The sequence below is a fragment of the Blennius ocellaris genome (assembly GCF_963422515.1).
Source record: "Blennius ocellaris genome assembly, chromosome: 9".
In the NCBI taxonomy this organism is placed as follows: Eukaryota; Metazoa; Chordata; class Actinopteri; order Blenniiformes; family Blenniidae; genus Blennius; species Blennius ocellaris.
Window position 1 is genome coordinate 429,864 of NC_137658.1, and position 22,295 is coordinate 452,158.

The 22,295-nt window shown below is 48.5% G+C and overlaps 2 protein-coding genes across 3 annotated transcripts; both read right to left on the bottom strand.

The window, feature by feature from the left end:
• Nucleotides 1-1,121: 1,121 nt before the first annotated feature.
• Nucleotides 1,122-8,844, bottom strand: rnf103 (ring finger protein 103). The gene is made up of 7 exons (XM_080502524.1): nucleotides 7,687-8,844; nucleotides 6,192-6,340; nucleotides 4,805-4,920; nucleotides 4,234-4,656; nucleotides 4,017-4,149; nucleotides 2,701-2,787; nucleotides 1,122-1,945 (listed from the first exon to the last, which is right to left on the bottom strand). The coding sequence occupies exons 1-7, from the start codon at nucleotides 7,910-7,912 to the stop codon at nucleotides 1,187-1,189; spliced, it is 1,893 nt and encodes a 630-aa protein (XP_080358650.1). The 5' UTR covers nucleotides 7,913-8,844; the 3' UTR covers nucleotides 1,122-1,186.
• Nucleotides 8,845-9,722: 878 nt separating this feature from the next.
• Nucleotides 9,723-17,744, bottom strand: abhd18 (abhydrolase domain containing 18). 2 transcript variants are annotated; one of them, XM_080502759.1, is made up of 14 exons: nucleotides 17,623-17,744; nucleotides 16,101-16,217; nucleotides 15,720-15,804; nucleotides 15,325-15,425; nucleotides 15,096-15,171; nucleotides 14,556-14,642; nucleotides 14,208-14,233; nucleotides 13,418-13,556; nucleotides 13,083-13,172; nucleotides 12,333-12,434; nucleotides 12,060-12,232; nucleotides 11,204-11,313; nucleotides 10,934-11,096; nucleotides 9,723-10,392 (listed from the first exon to the last, which is right to left on the bottom strand). In XM_080502759.1, exons 2-14 carry the CDS (start codon nucleotides 16,190-16,192, stop codon nucleotides 10,335-10,337), a joined length of 1,302 nt encoding a protein of 433 aa, XP_080358885.1. In that variant the 5' UTR covers nucleotides 16,193-16,217; nucleotides 17,623-17,744; the 3' UTR covers nucleotides 9,723-10,334. The 2 variants fall into 2 exon arrangements, with proteins under 2 accessions (XP_080358885.1, XP_080358884.1); XM_080502758.1 differs by having other exon boundaries at nucleotides 17,628-17,738.
• Between the last annotated feature and the right edge of the window lie 4,551 nt (nucleotides 17,745-22,295).

Sequence of the window (22,295 nt, forward strand, 5' to 3'; positions counted from 1 at the left end):
TATACCAGTGAGGGTGGGTCCACCGCTCACAGGAAGTAGATGTATACCAGTGAGGGCGGGTACACCGCTCACAGGAAGTAGATGTATACCAGTGAGGGCGGGTCCACCGCTCACAGGAAGTACATGTATACCAGTGAGGGCGAGTCCACCGCTCACAGGAAGTAGATGTATACCAGTGAGGGCGGGTCCACCGCTCACAGGAAGTAGATGTATACCAGTGAGGGCGGGTCCACCGCTCACAGGAAGTAGATGTATACCAGTGAGGGCGGGTCCACCGCTCACAGGAAGTAGATGTATACCAGTGAGGGTGGGTCCACCGCTCACAGGAAGTAGATGTATACCAGTGAGGGTGGGTCCACCGCTCACAGGAAGTAGATGTACCAGTGAGGGTGGGTCCACCGCTCACAGGAAGTAGATGTATACCAGTGAGGGCGGGTCCATCGCTCACAGGAAGTAGATGTATACCAGTGAGGGCGGGTCCACCGCTCACAGGAAGTAGATGTACCAGTGAGGGCGGGTCCACCGCTTACAGGAAGTAGATGTACACCAGTGAGGGCGGGTCCACCGCTCACAGGAAGTAGATGTATACCAGTGAGGGCGGGTCCACCGCTCACAGGAAGTAGATGTATACCAGTGAGGGCGGGTCCACCGCTCACAGGAAGTAGATGTACCAGTGAGGGCGGGTCCACCGCTCACAGGAAGTAGATGTACACCAGTGAGGGCGGGTCCATCGCTCACAGGAAGTAGATGTACACCAGTGAGGGCGGGTCCATCGCTCACAGGAAGTAGATGTATACCAGTGAGGGTGGGTCCACCGCTCACAGGAAGTAGATGTATACCAGTGAGGGCGGGTCCACCGCTCACAGGAAGTAGATGTATACCAGTGAGGGCGGGTCCACCGCTCACAGGAAGTAGATGTATACCAGTGAGGGTGGGTCCACCGCTTACAGGAAGTAGATGTACCAGTGAGGGCGGGTCCACCGCTCACAGGAAGTAGATGTATACCAGTGAGGGCGGGTCCACCGCTCACAGGAAGTAGATGTATACCAGTGAGGGTGGGTCCACCGCTCACAGGAAGTAGATGTATACCAGTGAAGGTGGGTCCACCGCTTACAGGAAGTAGATGTATACCAGTGAGGGCGGGTCCACCGCTCACAGGAAGTAGAGTGAGCTGAGATGCTAGCCTCTAGGTGGCTAGCGCCCTCTTCTTGTAGCTGGGCCAGCGGCACACGGGGCAGCGGTGCCGCCCCCCCGCCAGCCACACCACGATGCAGTGGTGGTGGAAGGCGTGGCCACAGGGCAGCCCCATGAGCAGCTCCTCGCTCGCAAAGTTCTCCAGACAGACCACGCACTCCGAGGACCGGAGCACGTCGCGGGGCCACGCCGACCAATCGCAGTGCGGCTGCTGGTGGGGGCGGGCCCCCTCCGCCGCCTCGGGCGAGGGGGGCGGGGTCCCGGGGGCTCCGCCGGTACCCGCGGCGGGTCCGTCCCGAGGCGGCGCCGCCGCCGCCGACGCGAGCCTCCAGGTGGGGAGGTCCTTGATGTAGTCCACGTCTACTAAGGGGCGGAGCCACAGGTCGGGGAAGGCCAGGCGCTGGAACAGGAAGCCGGGATCGTCCTCCCAGTCCGAGTGGTCCGACGGGAACGGCTGGAGCGAGGCGATGGGGTGGAGCAGGTAGGACGTGTACCAGTCCCACAGGCTGGCCAGCCACTCCAGGTTGGAGCTGCTGTCCTGGGGGGCGCGGGCGCCGCCGCGCCGCCTCTTCTCGAAGTAGTCCACCAGCAGGCCGTGGGCCAGGTAGGTGGACAGGAAGAGGGCCGGGTGGGACGAGTAGAAGGTCCAGTCGGCCCTCACCAGGCTGGCCAGCGTGGTGGTGTCGGCGTAGCGCAGCAGCTTCAGGCTGTAGCCGTACAGCGCGTCCAGGTAGGGCAGCTGGAGCAAGGCCTGAAACAGAGTCGCTCACCGTCAGTCCAACAACATTCACTCTCCTGTGACTGAAGGCAGTTCATCATTGTTCAAACTTTAAATCCACCAAGACACCATCACATCTACGTCACTAAGTCACCACTTGATCTGAACCTGCTCTGCCAACACTGGTATATTTTCTTTTACTATAATATGTTTATTGTACTTTATTCTACACTTTGCCCCCCATCATAGTTTATTTTCCTTGTATCTCATCCCACTGTATATTTTGCTCCCTTTAGAACTTATTATACTTTATTATAGTTTGTTATTTTTATCTTATTTTTTAGTCCTATTTGATAGTCATTGTATATAAGATTCCTCTATTCTTACCGAACTGTTTGTACATTCCTTGTCTTTCCTTTCCTCATGAGTCCTTAAGAGCTGAATGTTATAAGTAAATTTCTCCTTTGTGAGATCAATAAAGGCCTATCTTATCTTATCTTATCTTATCTTATCTTATCTTATCTCATCAAAAACTCTCCCCGAGCCTGGAGCTGGACTCTGGTCACACATTCTTAACCTAAATCCTCAAAGAACATTTTGAACTTAAAATCACACATTTGTCTATGAAATACTCCGACAATCTCCATATTTGATTATTCTTCAAGTACAACGGCAGCAAAGCCTCGACAGGTCGTGGGGCTGAACGATGCCTGCTAAAGATTTAAGGAAAGGACAATTATTGACTGTGGACGGGACGGGACGGGACGGGACGGACGGCGGCGTCCTACCAGCACAGGGAGCCAGGACACCAGCAGGATGGAGTTGTACGTCCCCAGGGTTCGGATCAGAACCACAAAGCGCTTCACCGCTGCTCCCTGGACACGAGGAGAAGAACAAGATGGCCTCATTCCAATATTCAGTTCACTGGGATCCATCTGGGCTGCGACTGACCACCGATTAACCATCAATCAATAACTTCTGTTTATCCAATCAAGTCATCGACAACATAGTTTAATAAAGAAACAGCAAAGTACAAGAGAATTGTGCATCGCACGGCGTTGTCTTTAAGGAATTTCTGCTCAAAACTAACAATGAGATTAATTCATGCTTACTTAACAATAATTGAATGAAAAAACAACCATCCGCCTCCATCTTGCTGAAGGAATCGATCAAATCAAGGCCGAGGATTGGCTGTTTGCTTCTTCTCCTGCTGAGCTTGGAGCTTCCAGCCACAGTGGCTCATTACTGCCCCACTGTGGCCGTTTGTTGTGCTGCGCTCGTTTTCACTTCCAGAGTCCAGAGACGGCGGTTTCTTTTAAAAAGTTTAAAAAGGGACTAAAACTGGTCCTACCTGGCAGATCTTATTGGTTTTTATTGATGTCCTTAAGTTTTATATGTCATTGCCTGTAGCTCATATGGTTGTTTCTAATAGAGAAATAGATTTATGAATGTAAAATACAGTACAAATATTATTATTATTTACCCCCATCGTAGGAGTTCAAATACACTTTCTTGTAAGTCAGCAGGAAAAAATAACTGCAGCACTTTTTTAATATGTGATGTTCAAACTGGTAATCAGCATTAATTACAAAAAGCACAGCTTGTAGTGAGCATTAACCGTAGCAGTCATAAAAAAGGATATTCATACTGATATATATATATATATATATATAGTACTAATTCATTATTAAGCAAATTGTGTTGTCAAAGCCTAAATTTAAGACAAAGCCTAAATTTAAGACAAAGTCTAAATTATGCAGAGCCTTTTTTTTTGGTTAATTTATTCCAGGCCATTGAAGACACCTTGTCCAGGCCCTTCCAGACCTGTTTGACCTGTTTCACCTCTTTGTGCGCTGCTGTTTGTCCACTGTGAGATTAGTAAAGGCTTATTGTTTAAAATAAAAACAACAAACTCCAGAAGACACACATGTAACAATGGGAACAGCTGTTGTTTGGTGGAATTACACAAATTCTACATCAACATATTACACATCAGTTATGTTTCTATATAACCAGAGTTACCAAACAGCTGGATTAATTTTGAAAGCTGCAGTGACTGTCTGTATAAATCCTCCCGGTGGTGTTGAAGTGTGTGTACCGGTACCTGCGTGATGAACAGGTCCATCCAGGCCAGCAGGTTGATGAGAACCAGGCTGAGGACGAAGAGGTCGTTGACCTCCGGCTGGACGGAGCGCAGGAAGGTGTCCATGGCTGCGAGGGACATGAACTCTCCGGTGCTACGGGGGAGAAACCAGGACAGTCACGCAACCCGTCCAAACCACAGAGACGCCGCTTCGCCCCGCGGTCGAGCTGTCCCTCACCTGTTGCCGTAGCGATAGATGCCCTCGGGCATCTTGAGGATGTAGGAGGGGCTGCGCGTCACGCCGACCTCCGCCAGGCTGCTGTGGTTGTCCCAGTGGCGCACGTCCACGAAGAGGAACTCGATCCTGCCGGTGAACTTGACCGACAGCGAGGAGAAGAAGGCGGGCGGCTGCGGCAGGCGGGCGAACAGGAACATCTTGACGGGGTGGACGGGGTCGGGGCGCCACTCCTCCATCAGCTGCTGCGAGCGCCGCAGGGTTTTGATGCGGTGGGCCACGTGCGACGTCATCCAGCGGAAGATGTGCTCCGTCTCCACGCGGCGGCCGTTGTACTCCTTCAGCATGACCTTGCCCTTGGAGGACGAGGTCTGAGGGACGGACATGATGAGCGTGGAGGCCTGCCAGCCTCTCCGGATGCAGGACCTGAGGAAGCACAGGGTTCGTCGTCCACAAATACTCGTCTGGAGGAAAACGTCGATGCTTCGCAGAGGTTTGAGCGTGAAATCCGTCCAAACAAGCGACGTGTTGTCATGAACCGTGGGACAGACTCTGCGGGACAGAGGCGTCTCACCTGTAGTCATTGGAGCAGTTGAAGGTTCCTGTTCGGATCCCGAACTGAGACACTTTCTGCACCATCTTCCCCCAATTGGATTGACTCAGCAGAGCTTGTCGGTCCTGGGCAATCACCTAAAGACAGGGACGGATCAGGACAATCACCTAAAGACAGGGACGGATCAGGACAATCACCTAAAGACAGGGACGGATCAGGACAATCACCTAAAGACAGGGACGGATCAGGACAATCACCTACAGACAGGGACAATCACCTAAACACAGGGACGGATCAGGACAATCGCCTACAGACAGGGACGGATCAGGACAATCGCCTAAACACAGGGACGGATCAGGACAATCACCTAAAGACAGGGACGGGTCAGGACAATCACCTAAAGACAGGGACAATCACCTAAAGACAGGGACGGATCAGGACAATCACCTACAGACAGGGACGGATCAGGACAATCGCCTAAACACAGGGACGGATCAGGACAATTGCCTACAGACAGGGACGGATCAGGACAATCGCCTAAACACAGGGACGGATCAGGACAATCGCCTACAGACAGGGACGGATCAGGACAATCGCCTACAGACAGGGACGGATCAGGACAATCGCCTAAACACAGGGACGGATCACCTAAAGACAGGGACGGATCAGGACAATCACCTAAAGACAGGGACAATCACCTAAAGACAGGGACGGATCAGGACAATCACCTAAAGACAGGGACGGATCAGGACAATCACCTAAAGACAGGGACGGATCAGGACAATCACCTAAAGACAGGGACGGATCAGGGCAATCACCTAAACACAGGGACGGATCAGGACAATCACCTACAGACAGGGACAATCACCTAAACACAGGGACGGATCAGGACAATCGCCTACAGACAGGGACGGATCAGGACAATCGCCTAAACACAGGGACGGATCAGGACAATCACCTAAAGACAGGGACGGGTCAGGACAATCACCTAAAGACAGGGACAATCACCTAAAGACAGGGACGGATCAGGACAATCACCTACAGACAGGGACGGATCAGGACAATCGCCTAAACACAGGGACGGATCAGGACAATCGCCTACAGACAGGGACGGATCAGGACAATCGCCTAAACACAGGGACGGATCACCTAAAGACAGGGACGGATCAGGACAATCACCTAAAGACAGGGACGGATCAGGACAATCACCTACAGACAGGGACGGATCAGGACGCCATGCTGCTACAGAGCACCGAGACCGGAGCCTCGTCTTATCAACAAAGACAAAACCAACCGTCCACCCAGGTAAACAAAGTTGGAGACAAATAGTCCCGAACAGAGACGACGGAGCTTCGGAACCAAAAACAAATGTCCCCGTTGGCTTTCGTTGTGTTTTGAGTCCCAGTACCTGAACCAGCCAGATCCCGTCCTTGGTGTCCTCCACCAGCTCGTAGAAGTGCATCTCCCCACTGAAGTGGGTGGTGCTGGAGTCGCCCGCCTCCGTCTGCTCGTTCGCCTTCTTGATAGCGGAGTACAGCTCGCCCTGGGTCAGCTCCCCTGGGGGGGGACACGAGGGACACGAGGTTACAGCGCCACCTGGAGGCAGTACTTTCCCCTTAAAGTCCCAGTGAAATGTAAAACACTACTTTATTTAAAGTCCCAGTGAAATGTAAAACACTACTTTATTTAAAGTCCCAGTGAAATGTAAAACACTACTTTATTTAAAGTTCCAGTGAAATGTAAAACACTACTTTGCAAAAAACGATAGTTGGGTTCTACTTGTAAGGTTCCTCCGACTCTGCCCCACCACTGTTGTCGCATAATAAAGTTATTTGAATTTTGAATCTCCAGCCGAAGAAGTCGGGGGAATCCTTCTTCTTCGTGGGCCATTGTGGGCGGAGCCTATGTGTGACGTCACGAGTTGTGCAGATCTCGATCTGTTGTGTTTATATCGGCTTGTTTCCTCTTAAATATCCAAGTTTTTACAGAGTTTTGAAGTTATAGTCGTTTTATGAGCCTTGATGAAAGATTGAGCCTGGAAGAGACCAGAGAGGAGAAAAGGAGCACGGGTGGCGGGAGCGGCTAGCGGCTAGCTTGGGCGGCTAGTTGATCCAGGAAGCCGGTCGTTCTGCCAAAAGTCCGGAGCCTCAAAGCCTCAAAGTGAAAAGTGGCGGCTGCTGAGGCGAGGAGACGAGGACGAATGGAGGACGAAGCGTCTTCTGCTTCCTCAAACATGTTCCAGACGGGGTCACCGATGGCAGAACCACCTTCTGTGTCTTCTTCATCAATCACTGGGTTTGAAATGACCATGATGATGAAATATGGTTCAATTCAGCCTCTTCGTGGTCAAAACTCTGATCCTCCATAATGTAAACACAACTTGGGCGTGTGCACAACTCGTGATGTCACTCTATTATTGTCAGAAGCTCCGCCCAGCAGAGGAAATAGCGCCGTTTATCGGCTATTTTCTCGCAGATTGCCGTGTTTTAACATTTGACCTTCAGCCAGTTAGCAGGAAAACGTCCCTAGAAGAGACACCAGAGAGTTTTGGAGGTGGAACCTTCATTTCACTGGGACTTTTAAAATGACGCTCGTCTGTCCAGGGATTACCAGGAGAACTCACACAAGAACAGGTTGACAGAATCAACGATAGACAGTAGGGACACCCAGACTGCACTGTTTTCCAAAACGAGTCGTGCACGAGTACATTTGAGTACATTTGAGTACTCGCCGATAGCGAGTACTTAGGCTAACCCTCCCGCTACACTGTGATGCACTGTCTTCTATGGCACTGCCACATTTACTGTTAGAAAACATTTCAAAACTTTTGTCATCAGTGTGTGTGTGGCCCTTTAAGAAACCGTGTGTGGCCCTTTAAGAGACGGTGTCGTCATGTTGTTTACCTGACTTCTCCACCAACTCACTGACGTCCTTCTTCTCAGCCAGTCCAGAATGTCCCAGTCCTCGACACTCCAGGATGGTCTTGAGCTTCTGGTAGCTCAGGGTGACCGGGTCCACCAGCTGGGACGCGAAGACGCCGGTGTCGTACCAGACCACGGCGTCGAACAGGCGGGCCAGCAGGAACAGGACCACCAAGTACAGCAGCAGGAAGAACAGCTTGAGCCACATGTTCAGGGAGGAGGGGGACCCCGGTGGGGACAGGGGGGGACGGGGGGGACAGGGGGTACTCTACAGGTCTTAGAGGGGCTGAGACTGCATCCGCTACTGGACTCTGTAACGTCTCTGCAGGGGGACAATAAAACTCTACATGTCAATCACACCGTCTCTGTGTCTCCAAGGCACTGCATGTCTGTCTTCAGTCACCGTCTGTCTTCAGCCACTGTGTCTCCGGCCACTGTCTCTGTGTCTCCGATCACCGTCTGTCTCCAGTCACTGTGTCTCTGATCACCGTCTGTCTTCAGTCACTGTGTCTCTGAGCACTGTCTGTGTCTCAAGTCACTGTGTCTCCGGCTACTGTCTCTGTGTCTCCGATCACTGTTTGTGTCTCCAGTCACTGTGTCTCTGAGCACCGTCTGTGTCTCAAGTCAGTGTCTCCGGTCACAGTCTCCAGTCACTATGTCTCCGTGTCTCCGGTCTTCGGCCACTGTGTCTCCGGTCACTGTGCTTCCGGTCACTTTCACTGCGTCTCTGGTCAGTGTGTCTCCGGCCACTGTCTCCGTGTCTCCGGTCACAGTCTCCAGTCACTATGTCTCCGTGTCTCCGGTCACGGTCTCCAGTCACTATGTCTCCGTGTCTCCGGTCATGGTCTCCGGTCGCTGTCTGTGTCTCCGGCCACTGTCTTTGTCTCCGGTCGCTGTCTCCACCTGCAGCTCCGTCACGGTGCGAGCGGCTAACGGGTTAGCTTCCCAGGTAGGCCTCGGTGATGTTATCCGGAGAGGCTCTCGGGCCTCCCGGTCATCAAGACAGCCGCTGAAGAGCCGCAGCTCCCCGCTGGAGGACCTCCGCTCGCCGCGGACCGAGCCCCCGGGGGTCCTACTGTCCCGTCGCCGCGTTACAGAGGGAACGAGGGACAGACGAAGACATTTAAACTCCGGTCCGACCGTCACCTGCACAAACAGTACACGTCATATCCGCTTCCGGCCCGTGCACCGAAATGCTACAAAATAAGAGCAGCACAAAATCAAAACAAACAAAAATAATTTGCGTGGTAACTGCCTTTTTTGTCCAAGAACACTTTGAATTGTATTTCTGATGAAGTTAGATTATGAATTTGTTTTAACTGGGTGAGTCAACAAAGGTGCATTATCAATATCCACAAGAACTGGATCACATGGATTTCATGGAAAACGTAAAAAGTTCCTACTCCAGTCATAATCATATCATGAAAGTATTGCATTTAGATAGAAGCAAGCAATTGACCTATTAAAATCATGTGAATATAACCTTACATGTGACGTCCACAGCGCTATTCTGTAAAGCCTTGTCATTCAGTGTATCTTTCGAAAATATTTCTATTCCATTGCATGTAAGGGTTGATTCATAATGAAAATATAGTTCAACACAAGTGCACCAACATTATACATCTTAACAGATACCCAAACCTTAACACAAACTATTAGATTCATAATATAGAATTAAAAAATTAAGTTTCATATAAAACTATCATAGAAACATGACCGGCCCTAAAACATTAATAAATCCAGAATAGTTCACTGGTCTCTGCCACTTTGTTTATGGCAACATCGTTGTCCTAAGACATGATGATTCCTTCCTCAGTGCTCATGAGCATGAAGGCTGAGGCTCTTCCACCACAGTACACTCCTTCTAGACCTCAGCTCAGATTCCATGGAGAAACACCGGCTGTGAGGTGAACCACAGGGTCCTACCCTTCCAGAACAATCGTATAAAAGGTTTTATATATATATATAAAAAGTGAAACCAAAACGAGTTTTGTTAAAGTTTTATTCAACAAGCTCCTTAAGGTCAGTTGCATCAATTGGCAGCAGATTTCAGTGAAATGTTCTCAGAAAACCAGTGTCCACTGTGTCCAGCATTAAACGGTGAGACAGTGAAACAATACTTGGCAGCGGAAGAATCCGTTTTTTTCTCTCGTGGCATGGCGGAAACAAAAACAAGTAGTTCCAAGTAAAACTGCTGTTTCCAGACACTTTGTAGTCTTCCTTCAGAATAAAATGAACGTTAATTTTCTGGATTACGAAAAAATGGAATACTCAGTACACCCTGCTAGAACCTTCACATATATGTGTGGTCTGTTTATTTCTGTGTGCAGCTTCCTTTTATAAAGCATCAGGATTTCAGGCCAATATAACCAGAAGGCGTGACGCTTGTTTTCCAACCAGTAGATCAGTGAGCATCTGTTGTGTTTTGACTGTAGAACCGGTGGGAAACACTTCAGTACTGCTGGTTTTAGTCACCCACACACACTGGGTGTAACTCATCGGACTTTAAGGAGGAATTAGGAAAAATCAGTCACGATGTGCTTCAGAGACGTTCTCCACATCAGGAGGAGGAAATATTAGCAGACAACTTGACACACAGAGGACAGAGGACAGAGGACAGACTCCCGAGGCTACAGCAGGTTTGGATACTTCTCACAGAATCTGTTAAATGCATCGTAAATGGCCCGTCTGTGAAGAAATAAAACAAATGCATTAGATAGAACAAATATTCTGAACTGAACACGACAGAACAATTCACTGATTCCAATCTATTTTCCTTTAGACGGCAGTCCTGGGTTGCTATGACTCCTCCACCTGGTATAAAGTCCTGGGTTGCTATGACTCCTCCACCTGGTATAACGTCCTGACTCCTCCACCTGGTATAAAGTCCTGGGTTGCTATGACTCCTCCACCTGGTATAAAGTCCCGGGTTGCTATGACTCCTCCACCTGGTATAAAGTCCTGCGTTGCTATGACTCCTCCACCTGGTATAAAGTCCTGGGCTGCTATGACTCCTCCACCTGGTATAAAGTCCTGGGCTGCTATGACTCCTCCACCTGGTATAAAGTCCTGGGTTGCTATGACTCCTCCACCTGGTATAAAGTCCTGGGCTGCTATGAGTCCTCCACCTGGTATAAAGTCCTGGGTTGCTATGACTCCTCCACCTGGTATAAAGTCCTGGGTTGCTATGACTCCTCCACCTGGTACGAAGCCCCGTGTTTCTTCTCACCTGAAGACGTTCTGTTTAAAGAGGTACGCGCTGATATGTCCTCCGTTGAGATATCGAACCTCACACCCGGGCCAGATCTCGGGCAGACTGAGGACTCCTGTCCGGGGGACGTAGGCGTCCTCTCTGGCCTGGACCACGATGATCAGACTGGTGTCCACAGGCACTGCGGAGGACGGAGACGTCAGGAAACGCGACACTTGACGGTCGGTGTGTGTCGCGGCTGCTGTGCTTCATCTCCTTTTCTTTCCCTGATGTGTTTCCATGACTCACCGGAGAAGTTGGCCATGTGCGTGCATTCGTCCATCACTCCCTTCATGAAGCTGATGGACTCCCGGTGTAACGACGGCCGGCAGCATTTCGCAGCCGCGATGACCGGCGGCCTGCAACACAGAAGAGTGACGTGTTGGACGCACAAGTCAGGAAACTGGAAAAGGTTTGAAGTAAGAAGAAACTGGCGAGACACTGTATCGGGGCTATAAGGTTGGTTTTCTGTACCTGCCGAGCTGAAAAGGTGATTATAGAAGCTCTTGGAGAAATATGTAGTATATAAATGGTGTCGATTCTGGAAAGGGAACCAATTTGGCGTTCCCCAGGGATCTACTCTGGGACCTCGTCTGTTTATCGTTCATGTTAAAGACTTTGTACAGTGTTCTAGTGATATTCATGAAATGCTCTTTGCAGATGACACAACTGTGTTTATGTCACAAAAGCACATGGATCAGTAAAGACTTGGTTTGAATATAATACATTTTTCATTAAATATTCACTAGACATTTTATATTATTTTGCACTGACACAGTCACAAGTACAGCGATCAAGTCATGAATATAAAAATAGAAGGTATAGACATTATAAAAGTTGATTCCATCAGATGTTTAGGAATCCATACAGATGAATTCACACAAGATGTGTTGGACCTCAACACGAGAAGCTCCAAGCTTTTTTGGGAGTGCATTTTACTTTCTCATAATTTTTCAAATTCATTGCACATGTCAAAATCATTTGTTGTATGTGGGGAAAATTGTGGAAAGTAAATGAAATGAAAATAAAAATGGAATAGGAATCATAAAAATCTTCTCAATTCCCTTCCAGGGTCATGAAGATGTGTGTGACTGAAAGACTGAACCTGGAGGAAGGGTGGAGGACTGTTCCGTCAGGATGGAGGACTCTTCCCTCAGGGTGGAGGACTCTTCCTCTGGAGGAAGACTCCACGGACACTCTGAGAGCTTCCGACAGGCCCAGCAGCTCCGACGACTCAAGTGTCTTCACAATGTCTGAACCCATCTTGAAGGAATCGGCCTGAGACAGAGTCAGACGCCCACAGTACTCTTAATTACCCCCACAGTACTCTTAATTACTCCACAGTACTCTTAATTACCCCCACAGTACTGTGACTTACCCCACAGTACTCCAACAGATTGATGATCTCCTCTTCATACACGGAATTGACGGCGTACTGTTTCTCCAGCTCCGTCCAGGTCACTGCTTTACTCAGGACACCCTGCAAACAGTGGCGCAGTGTAGCTGTGATGAAAATGTCAAATTAAAGAACAATTACTACTGAAAGTGACTCCAGTCTCAACATAAAGTCAATTTTGACAGAAGCTTCTAGTGCAAAATGCAGTGAAATGTCCATAAAACGTGACAATAACCAGGCAGCATCACCGATATCTCAGCTCGGGTCTCAGTTTGTGTTGATATTAAAAAACAAAAAAACTAAATCCTGTTTTCTTCAAAATGTATTTCTATTTTCTTGGTGGTTTGGCCGGATTAGAGTCTCTTGCTGGACACTAGTGTCCCACAGGCCTGATGGTCCTCGTCTCTTTACACTGGAGTCTGATGGCATTTAAATAAAGATAATGTCGAGGAGAATAAAACCTCATTGAGGCTTACAGGAAATTGGAGCTCAAAAAGCACACACACACACACACACACACACACACACACACACACACACAGAGTTACAGGGCCGCTGCAGTGTTATGCACTATTGCGTCACACTGACAGGACTCCGGTTCGATTCCAGGGTCTCTTGTTAAGACAGAAATGTACGTCTGGTTCCGTGAATCAGCCTTGTGGCTCGTTCTCTCGTTCTCCAGTTCGGAGTCCGGCGCCGGTCGCAGCAGGTCAGACCAGGAGAGCAGCTCACCATGGTGAAGACGCTGGAGGCCGTGGACCAGGACAAACAGGGGACAAGAGGGATGGGCTTGGGCCAGTTGGTCACCGCCAGAGACGCCATCTGCAACACAGCAAAGGATTTTCCTGGAACAAAAGCCTCGTGCAGAAACGACAGTCCATTTCTTTGCTACATCGATTCTTGGCAGTGAATCTTCTGCCATTTTAAACCCATTTTATTCCACTTGTCCCGCGACACGGCTTTTCCTCGTTGGGGAATCTCGTCATCCAATGGCTGTAATGTAAGGATCAAATCAATCTGCCCTCCTGTCGCGGGGTCAGATCCAAGAAGCGAAAATCAAGGCTTACATATCCTCCCATGGAGATGCCGGTCATCCCCAGGGGTCCGTAGCCTTCCCTGTCCAGCCAGTGGAGAAGCACCGTGGACTCCAGTATCAGAGCCCCGCCCATCACGAACAGGTCGGACACGTTCTTCAGACAGGAGCGTCTAAATATTCACAAATAATCCAGTTTTGGCTCCATGGGCACTGAATCCATGCCAAACCCAAACATCCACCACCTCCACCCACGACTCGTACAGGTTTGCTGCGTTCCAATTCCACCCCTTAGCCCTACCCCTTAGTCAAAGGGGTGTCCCATTTCATTAGTGTGCAAAGGCGGAGGGTTGAGGGGAAGGGGTAGGGGTACACAATTGAATTGGGATTGGGCCGTTATGTGTGTGAAAGTTGGAATCGTCCTTCTCTTTAGCTGAAGGAACCAAAAGGAGACGAGATGTGTATTTTGGAGCTACGGGACAAATGCATCTCGAATGAATCTACAAGCAGAGGAGGAGGAATATTTTGGGGTTTAAATGTCTTGAGTTTGACCTATTTGGTAAAATGAGGCACCAAAATGTGATTAAAGTGATTTAATGAACTCTTTTAGCACCGTCCCCTCGTTACAGGAACCGGCAAGTCGTCATCGTGCTCATGCATCATATATGTACTATATAAGCAGTGAAAAACATCCATGTCAGCACATATAAGGTTGTTGCATTTAGTTTTTTTTGCTAAAGGAGTAAATAAAGGGGTCGATGCTGTCATGAAAAAGCTCAGTTTGATAGACTTGAACCATCAGAGTGACTGAGTGCAGGACTTACAGCTGGTCTTTGGGCTTACGATGGCCATGTGCTGCTCACGCTAAGGAATACGAAGTTTCCACAAAGTGTGCAGGACAAACAAAAACAAACCAAAACACAAAGCGTCTGTCCTGATGTCGTGTTAAAATCTCTTTCATGTCTTCACAAAAGACTCGATACGTCAACGATGCTGACCGTCGGCATTCAGACGTCATTATCTTAATGGAGCCGTTTTCATTTATAAGTCATCAGAAGAGACCTTCACACATCTACCAGAGAATTTCTCTGTGAAATAGTCAAATATAAGCAATAGTTCAGAGGGCTATTATATATGAGACCAAAGGAGCAGATTTTAAAATGAGGGAGGATATAATAAGGGTTCTCCAGAAGTAACGAGGCCATCCCTGCCTCCTTGACCATGGGTCTGGCCATGAGGGTCCGCCGGCGCCAGAAATGCTGCAGGAGGATCACAAACACAGAAAGAAACGTACAATTATTATTATTATTATTGGCAAAGTCAACAAGTAAACACAGCTTCTGTTTTACTGTTTTACTGCGAAGCTGCAGTCATTCTTCATGACGGGTCTCTGAGTCTCTTTCTTTACAACTTCCTGCAGGAATGAGCTTCGACAGCTATGACATTTCATCGTCTGAACCAGTGATTAAACCGGAGGCCACGCCCCCCTGAGGCCACGCCCCTAGACTGACAGGGGTCATGAAGTCCTCTTCATTATAAACTGAACAGCCCTCAAGTAGCCTGTAAACGTCGTCCTTCAGGTGGAGGAGCGAGACATTTAAATATCTGTCGCTCTGTGACCGTGAAGAAGAACGACTGTGGGTTAATGGGTACGACGCCCCCCTGTGGAGACTGTGCAGAATCACAGCCTGATGAGCAGTGAGGAGCCTTACATGATCTCCAGTCCCCGCCAGGTGGATGCATACCGGCTTGTTCTTCTGCCACTTCTTAGGGACTATGAACTGGAACCTGGAGACACCACACACATGTTGAAGAGAATAGAATCACAACCTGTGAGGACCATGGTGCTCAGTGGACCCAGACTGACCAGAACCTCAGAGAACCATGGTGCTCAGTGGACCCAGACTGACCCAGCAGTAGGACTGGATGGGGGGACGTTACCTGGCCTGGACGGCCTCGCTGGGCAGGATGCCAGGGACCAGGTGCTCCAGCGGGGAGAAGAAGAAGCCATCGTGGACGAGACAGTCGGAGAGTTCCTCGGTCTGGACACACAGGCTTCATCAGACCCTCAACAACAGACCATGACATCAGCAGAACGACAAACACCAACAACAGACCATGACATCAGCAGAACGACAAACACCAACAACAGACCATGACATCAGCAGAACGACAAACACCAACAACAGACCATGACATCAGCAGAACGACAAACACCAACAACAGACCATGACATCAGCAGAACGACAAACACCAACAACAGACCATGACATCAGCAGAACGACAAACACCAACAACAGACCATGACATCAGCAGAACGACAGCAAAGACTCTACCTTGCTGATGTACACCGGGTAGTCCTTGGGTACCAACGACTTGCACTTTTCTCTGTCGGCGATTATTTTCCGGAACTCAAAAATTCTGAGAAACACAAAGAGGAAGAAAGTTGAGGGTTTTGAATATGAAATGTTAAATATGAAGAGGAGCAGCAGGAGGGAACGTCACACATGAAGAATCACTGTGGTGGTTCATTCTCCTCTAACCCTACCCTACAGACAGACTAACCCTACAGACAGACTAACCCTACAGACAGATTAACCCTACAGACAGACTAACCCTACAGACAGACTAACCCTACAGACAGACTAACCCTACAGACAGATTAACCCTACTCTACCCTACAGACGTGCAGAGGTGCGGTTGTTGTGTAATGGTACCGTTTCAGATCTTCAGGCTTCCCCCATCCCCCGATGAAGAGTTTCGTGAGGAGCAGCCGTCTGTAGAAAACATCGAGTCGACTCAGACCCATGGACCAGAACCTGGCATCTGGAGTTCTGGAGAGACAGAGTTCAGAGTTCAGTCAGTACCAGACAGGACCACCCAGTACCAGCTAGGACCAACCAGTACCAGCCAGGACCAGCTAGGACCAACCAGTACCAGCTAGGACCAACCAGTACCTGCTAGGACCAACCAGTACCAGACGGGACCAACCAGTACCAGCCGGGACCAACCAGTACCAGCTAGGACCAACCAGTACCAGCCAGGACCAACCAGTACCAGCTAGGACCAACCAGTACCAGCCAGGACCAGCTAGGACCAACCAGTACCAGCTAGGACCAACCAGTACCAGCTAGGACCAACTAGTACCAGCCAGGACCAACCAGTACCAGCTAGGACCAACCAGTACCTGCTAGGACCAACCAGTACCAGACAGGACCAACCAGTACCAGCTAGGACCAACCACTACCAGCTAGGACCAACCAGTACCTGCTAGGACCAACCAGTACCAGACAGGACCAACCAGTACCAGCCAGGACCAGCCAGGACCAACCAGTACCAGCCAGGACCACCTAGGACCAACCAGTACCTGCTAGGACCAACCAGTACCAGACAGGACCACCCAGTACCAGCTAGGACCAACCACTACCTGCTAGGACCACCCAGTACCAGCAAGGACCAACCAGTACCAGCTAGGACCAACCAGTACCAACCAGTACCAGCTAGGACCAACCAGTACCAGCTAGGACCAACCAGTACCAACCAGCACCAGCTAGGACCACCCAGTACCAGCTAGGACCACCCAGCACCAGCTAGGACCAACCAGTACCAACCAGTACCAGCTAGGACCAACCAGTACCAGCTAGGACCAACCAGTACCAACCAGTACCAGCTAGGACCAACCAGTACCAGCTAGGACCACCCAGTACCAGCTAGGACCAACCAGTACCAGCTAGGACCACCCAGTACCAGCTAGGACCAACCAGTACCAGCCAGGACCAACCAGTACCAACCAGGGCACATTAACCAACCCTGTAATGCTACAAAATAAAATACTTTATTTCAGCAAAGTCCTCCAGGATGCAATGGTGCTATGCTACAAAATAAAAGACTTTATTCCAGCCAAGTCCTCCAGGATGCAACGGGGCTATGCTACAAAATAAAAGACTTTATTACAGCCAAGTCCTCCAGGATGCAATGGCGCTATGCTACAAAATAAAACACTTTATTACAGCCAAGTGCTCCAGGATGCAATGGCGCTATGCTACAAAATAAAAGACTTCATTTCAGCCAATGAGCTCAGAAAACATCAAGGAGGTGCACGTGCAGCGTCCAGAGCCCCGGGTGAGACCCGTAGAGACTCAACAGGTCACCCGAATGTGGGTCAAACGTCAGACAGACTGACAGACAGGTGCAGAGACAGACCGACTCGTGCAGAAACAGACCGACCGACCGACCGACCTCACCCGTCCTGTGATCGTCGGTCCTCGTCCTCCTGTCCGGTGGCCCTAAATCACCATCGGGACCCGCAAGGACAAGCAGCACCGACAATAACCTGTCAAAGGTCTCCGGTCTCACGCGGCCGCGCCGGAACTTCCGCGCCTCGCTTTCAAAATAAAAGAATCACACTTCCTCAAATGTCAAAGTAAAAGAAAGAGCGAAAAGTTGAACCATCGGTCAGATCAGGGATCAGATCTGTGTTCAGAAACAGTAGAAATCAAATTATAATTCAACTGTGTATGGAAAACACCAGCCTTCCTGTTAAATAATGTTAAATAATGCAAATTAAATAATGTGAAATAATACAATCCTGTTCAAACAAGCTCTCTTTCTTATTGATCGTCACAAAAGTCAAGTTTGCAGGTAGAAATTAAAACATTTTCAAGTCAGATTGAAGTCAAATATTCAAAGAAAACATTTCAGTGGAAAAAATTAATCTTGATCTCCATGGAATTGGTATTTATTCAGAAACAGTTCGGTGAATTGTTAACAAAAGTCATAGTCTGGAACTTTCTGCAGGCTTTGACCAGGGGTGTATTACATTAGTGTAATACACTAATACACTAATTACACGAGTGTAATACACTAATACACTAATTACATGAGTGTAATACACTAATGTAATTAGTGCATTACGTTAGCGATGCTCGCCCCTCTCTCATCATGCAGTGTGTATTACATTAGTGTAGCTCGCCCCTCTCTCACCATGCAGTGTGTATTACATTAGTGTAGCTCGCCCCTCTCTCGCCATGCAGTGTGTATTACATTAGTGTCGCTCGCCCCTCTCTCGCCATGCAGTGTGTATTACATTAGTGTCGCTCACCCCTCTCTCACCATGCAGTGTGTATTGCATTAGTGTAGCTCGCCCCTCTCTCGCCATGCCGTGTGTATTACATTAGTGTCGCTCGCCCCTCTCTCGCCATGCAGTGTGTATTACATTAGTGTCGCTCGCCCCTCTCTCGCCATGCAGTGTGTATTACATTAGTGTCGCTCGCCCCTCTCTCGCCATGCAGTGTGTATTACATTAGTGTCGCTCGCCCCTCTCTCGCCATGCAGTGTGTATTACATTAGTGTCGCTCGCCCCTCTCCTCTCACCATGCAGTGTGTATTACATTCATGTAGCTCGCCCCTCTCTCCCCATGCAGTGTGTATTACATTAGTGTCGCTCGCCCCTCTCTCACCATGCAGTGTGTATTACATTAGTGTCGCTCGCCCCTCTCTCACCATGCAGTGTGTATTACATTAGTGTCGCTCGCCCCTCTCTCCCCATGCAGTGTGTATTACATTAGTGTCGCTCGCCCCTCTCTCCCCATGCAGTGTGTATTACATTAGTGTAACCAAAGTATAGATGTATTTTTTATCATGTCTACGCTGCACCAACAACAAAAAAAGCCTCTAAAGTTTAAATATGATGGTTCTTCTGGCTCTAGTTTACAGATCTGAGCCAGTCAAGGCGACATTGGGCCGAACTACAAAAGCCTCGTTTCCACGGTTACGGTGCAGGTTTTCTTGTGTTTTCATTGACAAAAGTTATAGATGAACGTTTGTTACTGTGTTTGTGTGCTGTGGAACGCGTTCTAGACGCCTGGTTTATCACGATTTCCTCTCTAATAATGAACCAATGAATTATTCTGAGGAGTCACGGGGTCCAGGCCTCTGGCCTTTGTAAACATCCGAGAGCTCTGCAGGTTAATAAAACCACATTGATCCAGAAGTCAGTGCCTTCAGGCAGTGATGTTCTGGGTGAATGGGAGTCAATGCAAAGAGCTCAACAAAAACCCATTGTGGTTGAATTTCTTTGATTTGAGCATCAAGTTCATCGGGCATCCAACAACAAATACATCAAAGACAATTCATTAAAAATATCACATACACAGTAATTCTTACCAAATAGACTGAAATATCAAGCTTTTCTTACCCGCTTTATATACAAAACAATGGACATTCAAACAATTTCTACCACGTGATAATCCCAGTCTGTGTTATAGTGCCAAACCAGAGCAATTAGATGTGAAGCTGGATCTCTGAGCGGACCGGGCTCTGTGAGGGGGGACATCAAAGAGTAATAGAAGATGAGTCTTGTCCTCCCCCCCCCCCTACAAACCCCCCCCCCAACCAACCCAGCCTCCTCCTCTCCCCCTGTGGATCATGTGACCCGCCGTGATAAATAATACAACGTAAAATCAGCTGCAGGCGGTCGGGAACACAAAATGAAGGCCTCAGATCAAAGTGGAAATCTTTACATCGGGCAGAATAATTACAACACGCCTTCTGAGAGAGAGAGAGAGAGAGAGAGAGAGAGAGAGAGAGAGTATCTCAGCCTTCTTATCTTATGTCAGTGAGCAGAAGAGAGTCAGGATTGTTCCAGGATTGGTCCAGGATTGGTCCAGGACTGGTTCAGGATTGGTCCAGGATTGGTCCAGGATTGGTCCAGGATTGGTTCAGGATTGGTCCAGGATTGGACCTGGATTGGTTCAGGATTGGTCCAGGATTGGTCCAGGATTGGTCCAGGATTGGTCCAGGATTGGCCCAGGATTGGTTCAGGATTGGTTCAGGATTGGTCCAGGATTGGTCCAGGATTGGTTCAGGATTGGTTCAGGATTGGTCCAGGATTGGTTCAGGATTGGTCCAGGATTGGTCCAGGATTGGTCCAGGATTGGTCCAGGATTGGTTCAGGATTGGTCCAGGATTGGCCCAGGATTGGTCCAGGATTGGTCCAGGATTGGTCCAGGATTGGTCCAGGATTGGTCCAGGATTGGTCCAGGACATTCTGGCACCACAGGGTGCCAGGAACACGACACGCAGGTACAAAGGTCCGCCCCGGGAAAGAACACACCAAACACACCAGATCCACGTCAAGCAAGATGCAGAACTTATTGAAAAGTTAATAAATAATTGTTTGATAATTTATTAACTTTTACGTAATTACTCAACTTAATTGCTTTAGGAGTTGTTAATGAATAAATGACAGTTTCATTCCATTAATAATTTAAATTTTTCATAAATTAGTTCCAGTGATGTATTACTCTCGGTAATCTATTACTTACAGTAATTTAATGCTAATAACCAACCATATATCCCAACATACTAATATTGCTCATGATGCAACTGCAGTTTGACATAGTTGATGTGTTTTATATAGCATCATCATAATTAAGACAAAAAAAAATCGATTTTGTACTTTAAAAAAAAAAAGTCCCCTTCCCCTTTTTTCCCTTTTTTCTATTATTTATTTATTTATTGTAATTGTTTCTCTTTTTGTTTCTTTTCAGCCCCCCCCCCCCCCATTTTTCTATCCTTAGAATTTTTTTCTTTTTGTTTTTCTCCCCTTTTCTCTGTAAATAAAACATCCAGTCACCTCGGGGATTTAAGAGTGTGTGTGTGTGTGTGTGTGTGTGTGTGTGTGTGTGTGTGTGTAATATATCATTTTCACACTCTGGTGATCTTTTGAGGGATGATCTGATTCCTGCGTGAAGCATAATATCATTAAGACACACTTTCAGATTAGTGATGGGTTTGGGTTTAGAATTACAAACCAAACTAATGCAACTTGATGTATTTTCCCCACAGAATATTATAATGCAACGATGATGGAACAGTGAGAAATATCTGCGCAGGATGATGCAACGAACACGTTATATGAGGTCCCAGAGTCCCACTTATAAAAAGTGTGGCGGGATCGAGCTTCTTCACAAGAAATGCAGCATGTTGGATGGTCTTAATGAACTTATGTTGTTGAATAACGTCCTAAACGGTAAACATTTCACTGCCCTGTTGACTGTCATGGCGGCTCTCCGGGAGGATTTCAATCCAGCTTCATGAGCAGTCGTCAGCTGCTGTGATGGAGAGACAGACTCTGAAATGTGACCCCGGTGCTGCCAGTACTTTTTGAAATCCCAGTTGCATAGCAACGCTCCTCCATCTGCAGTGACGCTTCGCTCCAACCAAAGAAACAACTGTCACTGCAGCTTCACATGCAGTTTTTTTTACACGGTACATCGATGCTCCTGCACAGAGGAACATAATCAGTTTAAATCAGACAAAACCGCAAACAGATTACATCATTTCTGATCCTCTAATCACTGCGACGTGTACGAGTGAACGTCGGAACGGCGGCTCGGCTTTCACGACATTCCCGAGAGCAGGGATTTTGAATGCTTGTGGACGGAGCGCGGAAAGAGAAAAGAATTGATGTGTTAAAGTAGTTAATTGTGCACCGCGTGTTTGCACCGCGCTTCATCTGCCAGGCGCTGACGACGCTCTCCATTCTCATTGTGGTGAAAGAAATCTCATTTCACGTCAGACCTCGTCAGGCATTCATCACGCAGCCACACAAAGACGAGGTTTAATAACTCTCCCAGCTTTAATATCCTCGGCGCGTCGCACGCACACAAACACAAACACAAACACAAGAAGGCCGTGAATACAAACAGAGACGTGCAGTTATTTATTCTTGCGTGTAAAGGGGGGGTTTGGAAGCGTGGCTCTCTGGGTGCACGACGACATGGAGCCAAACCGTGGAGAAGTTACCGGCTGCACACCGACAACAATCCCCAAAGGTTATTTACCCGTCCTGAGACTCGTCAGTGCAACTAGCAGGAGGCCGTTAGGAGCGCGAAGACACGTTTCCCACT

What these genes read in the sequence shown, in the direction of transcription:
- rnf103 (XM_080502524.1), bottom strand. Translation starts at nt 7,912, where the DNA reads ATGTGGCTCAAGCTGTTCTTCCTGCTGCTGTACTTGGTGGTCCTGTTC. An exon ending in ACGGGATCTGGCTGGTTCAG is followed by an intron (nt 4,921 to 6,191) that starts GTACTGGGACTC and finishes CCCTGTCTTTAG; the next exon opens with GTGATTGCCCAGGACCGACA. An exon ending in TGTCCTGGCTCCCTGTGCTG is followed by an intron (nt 1,946 to 2,700) that starts GTAGGACGCCGC and finishes ACTCTGTTTCAG; the next exon opens with GCCTTGCTCCAGCTGCCCTA.
- abhd18 (XM_080502759.1), bottom strand. Translation starts at nt 16,192, where the DNA reads ATGGGTCTGAGTCGACTCGATGTTTTCTACAGACGGCTGCTCCTCACG. An exon ending in CGTAAGCCCAAAGACCAGCT is followed by an intron (nt 13,557 to 14,207) that starts GTAAGTCCTGCA and finishes GTGAATATTTAG; the next exon opens with ACGCTCCTGTCTGAAGAACG. An exon ending in TTTAAACAGAACGTCTTCAG is followed by an intron (nt 10,393 to 10,933) that starts GTGAGAAGAAAC and finishes ATTTCTTCACAG; the next exon opens with ACGGGCCATTTACGATGCAT.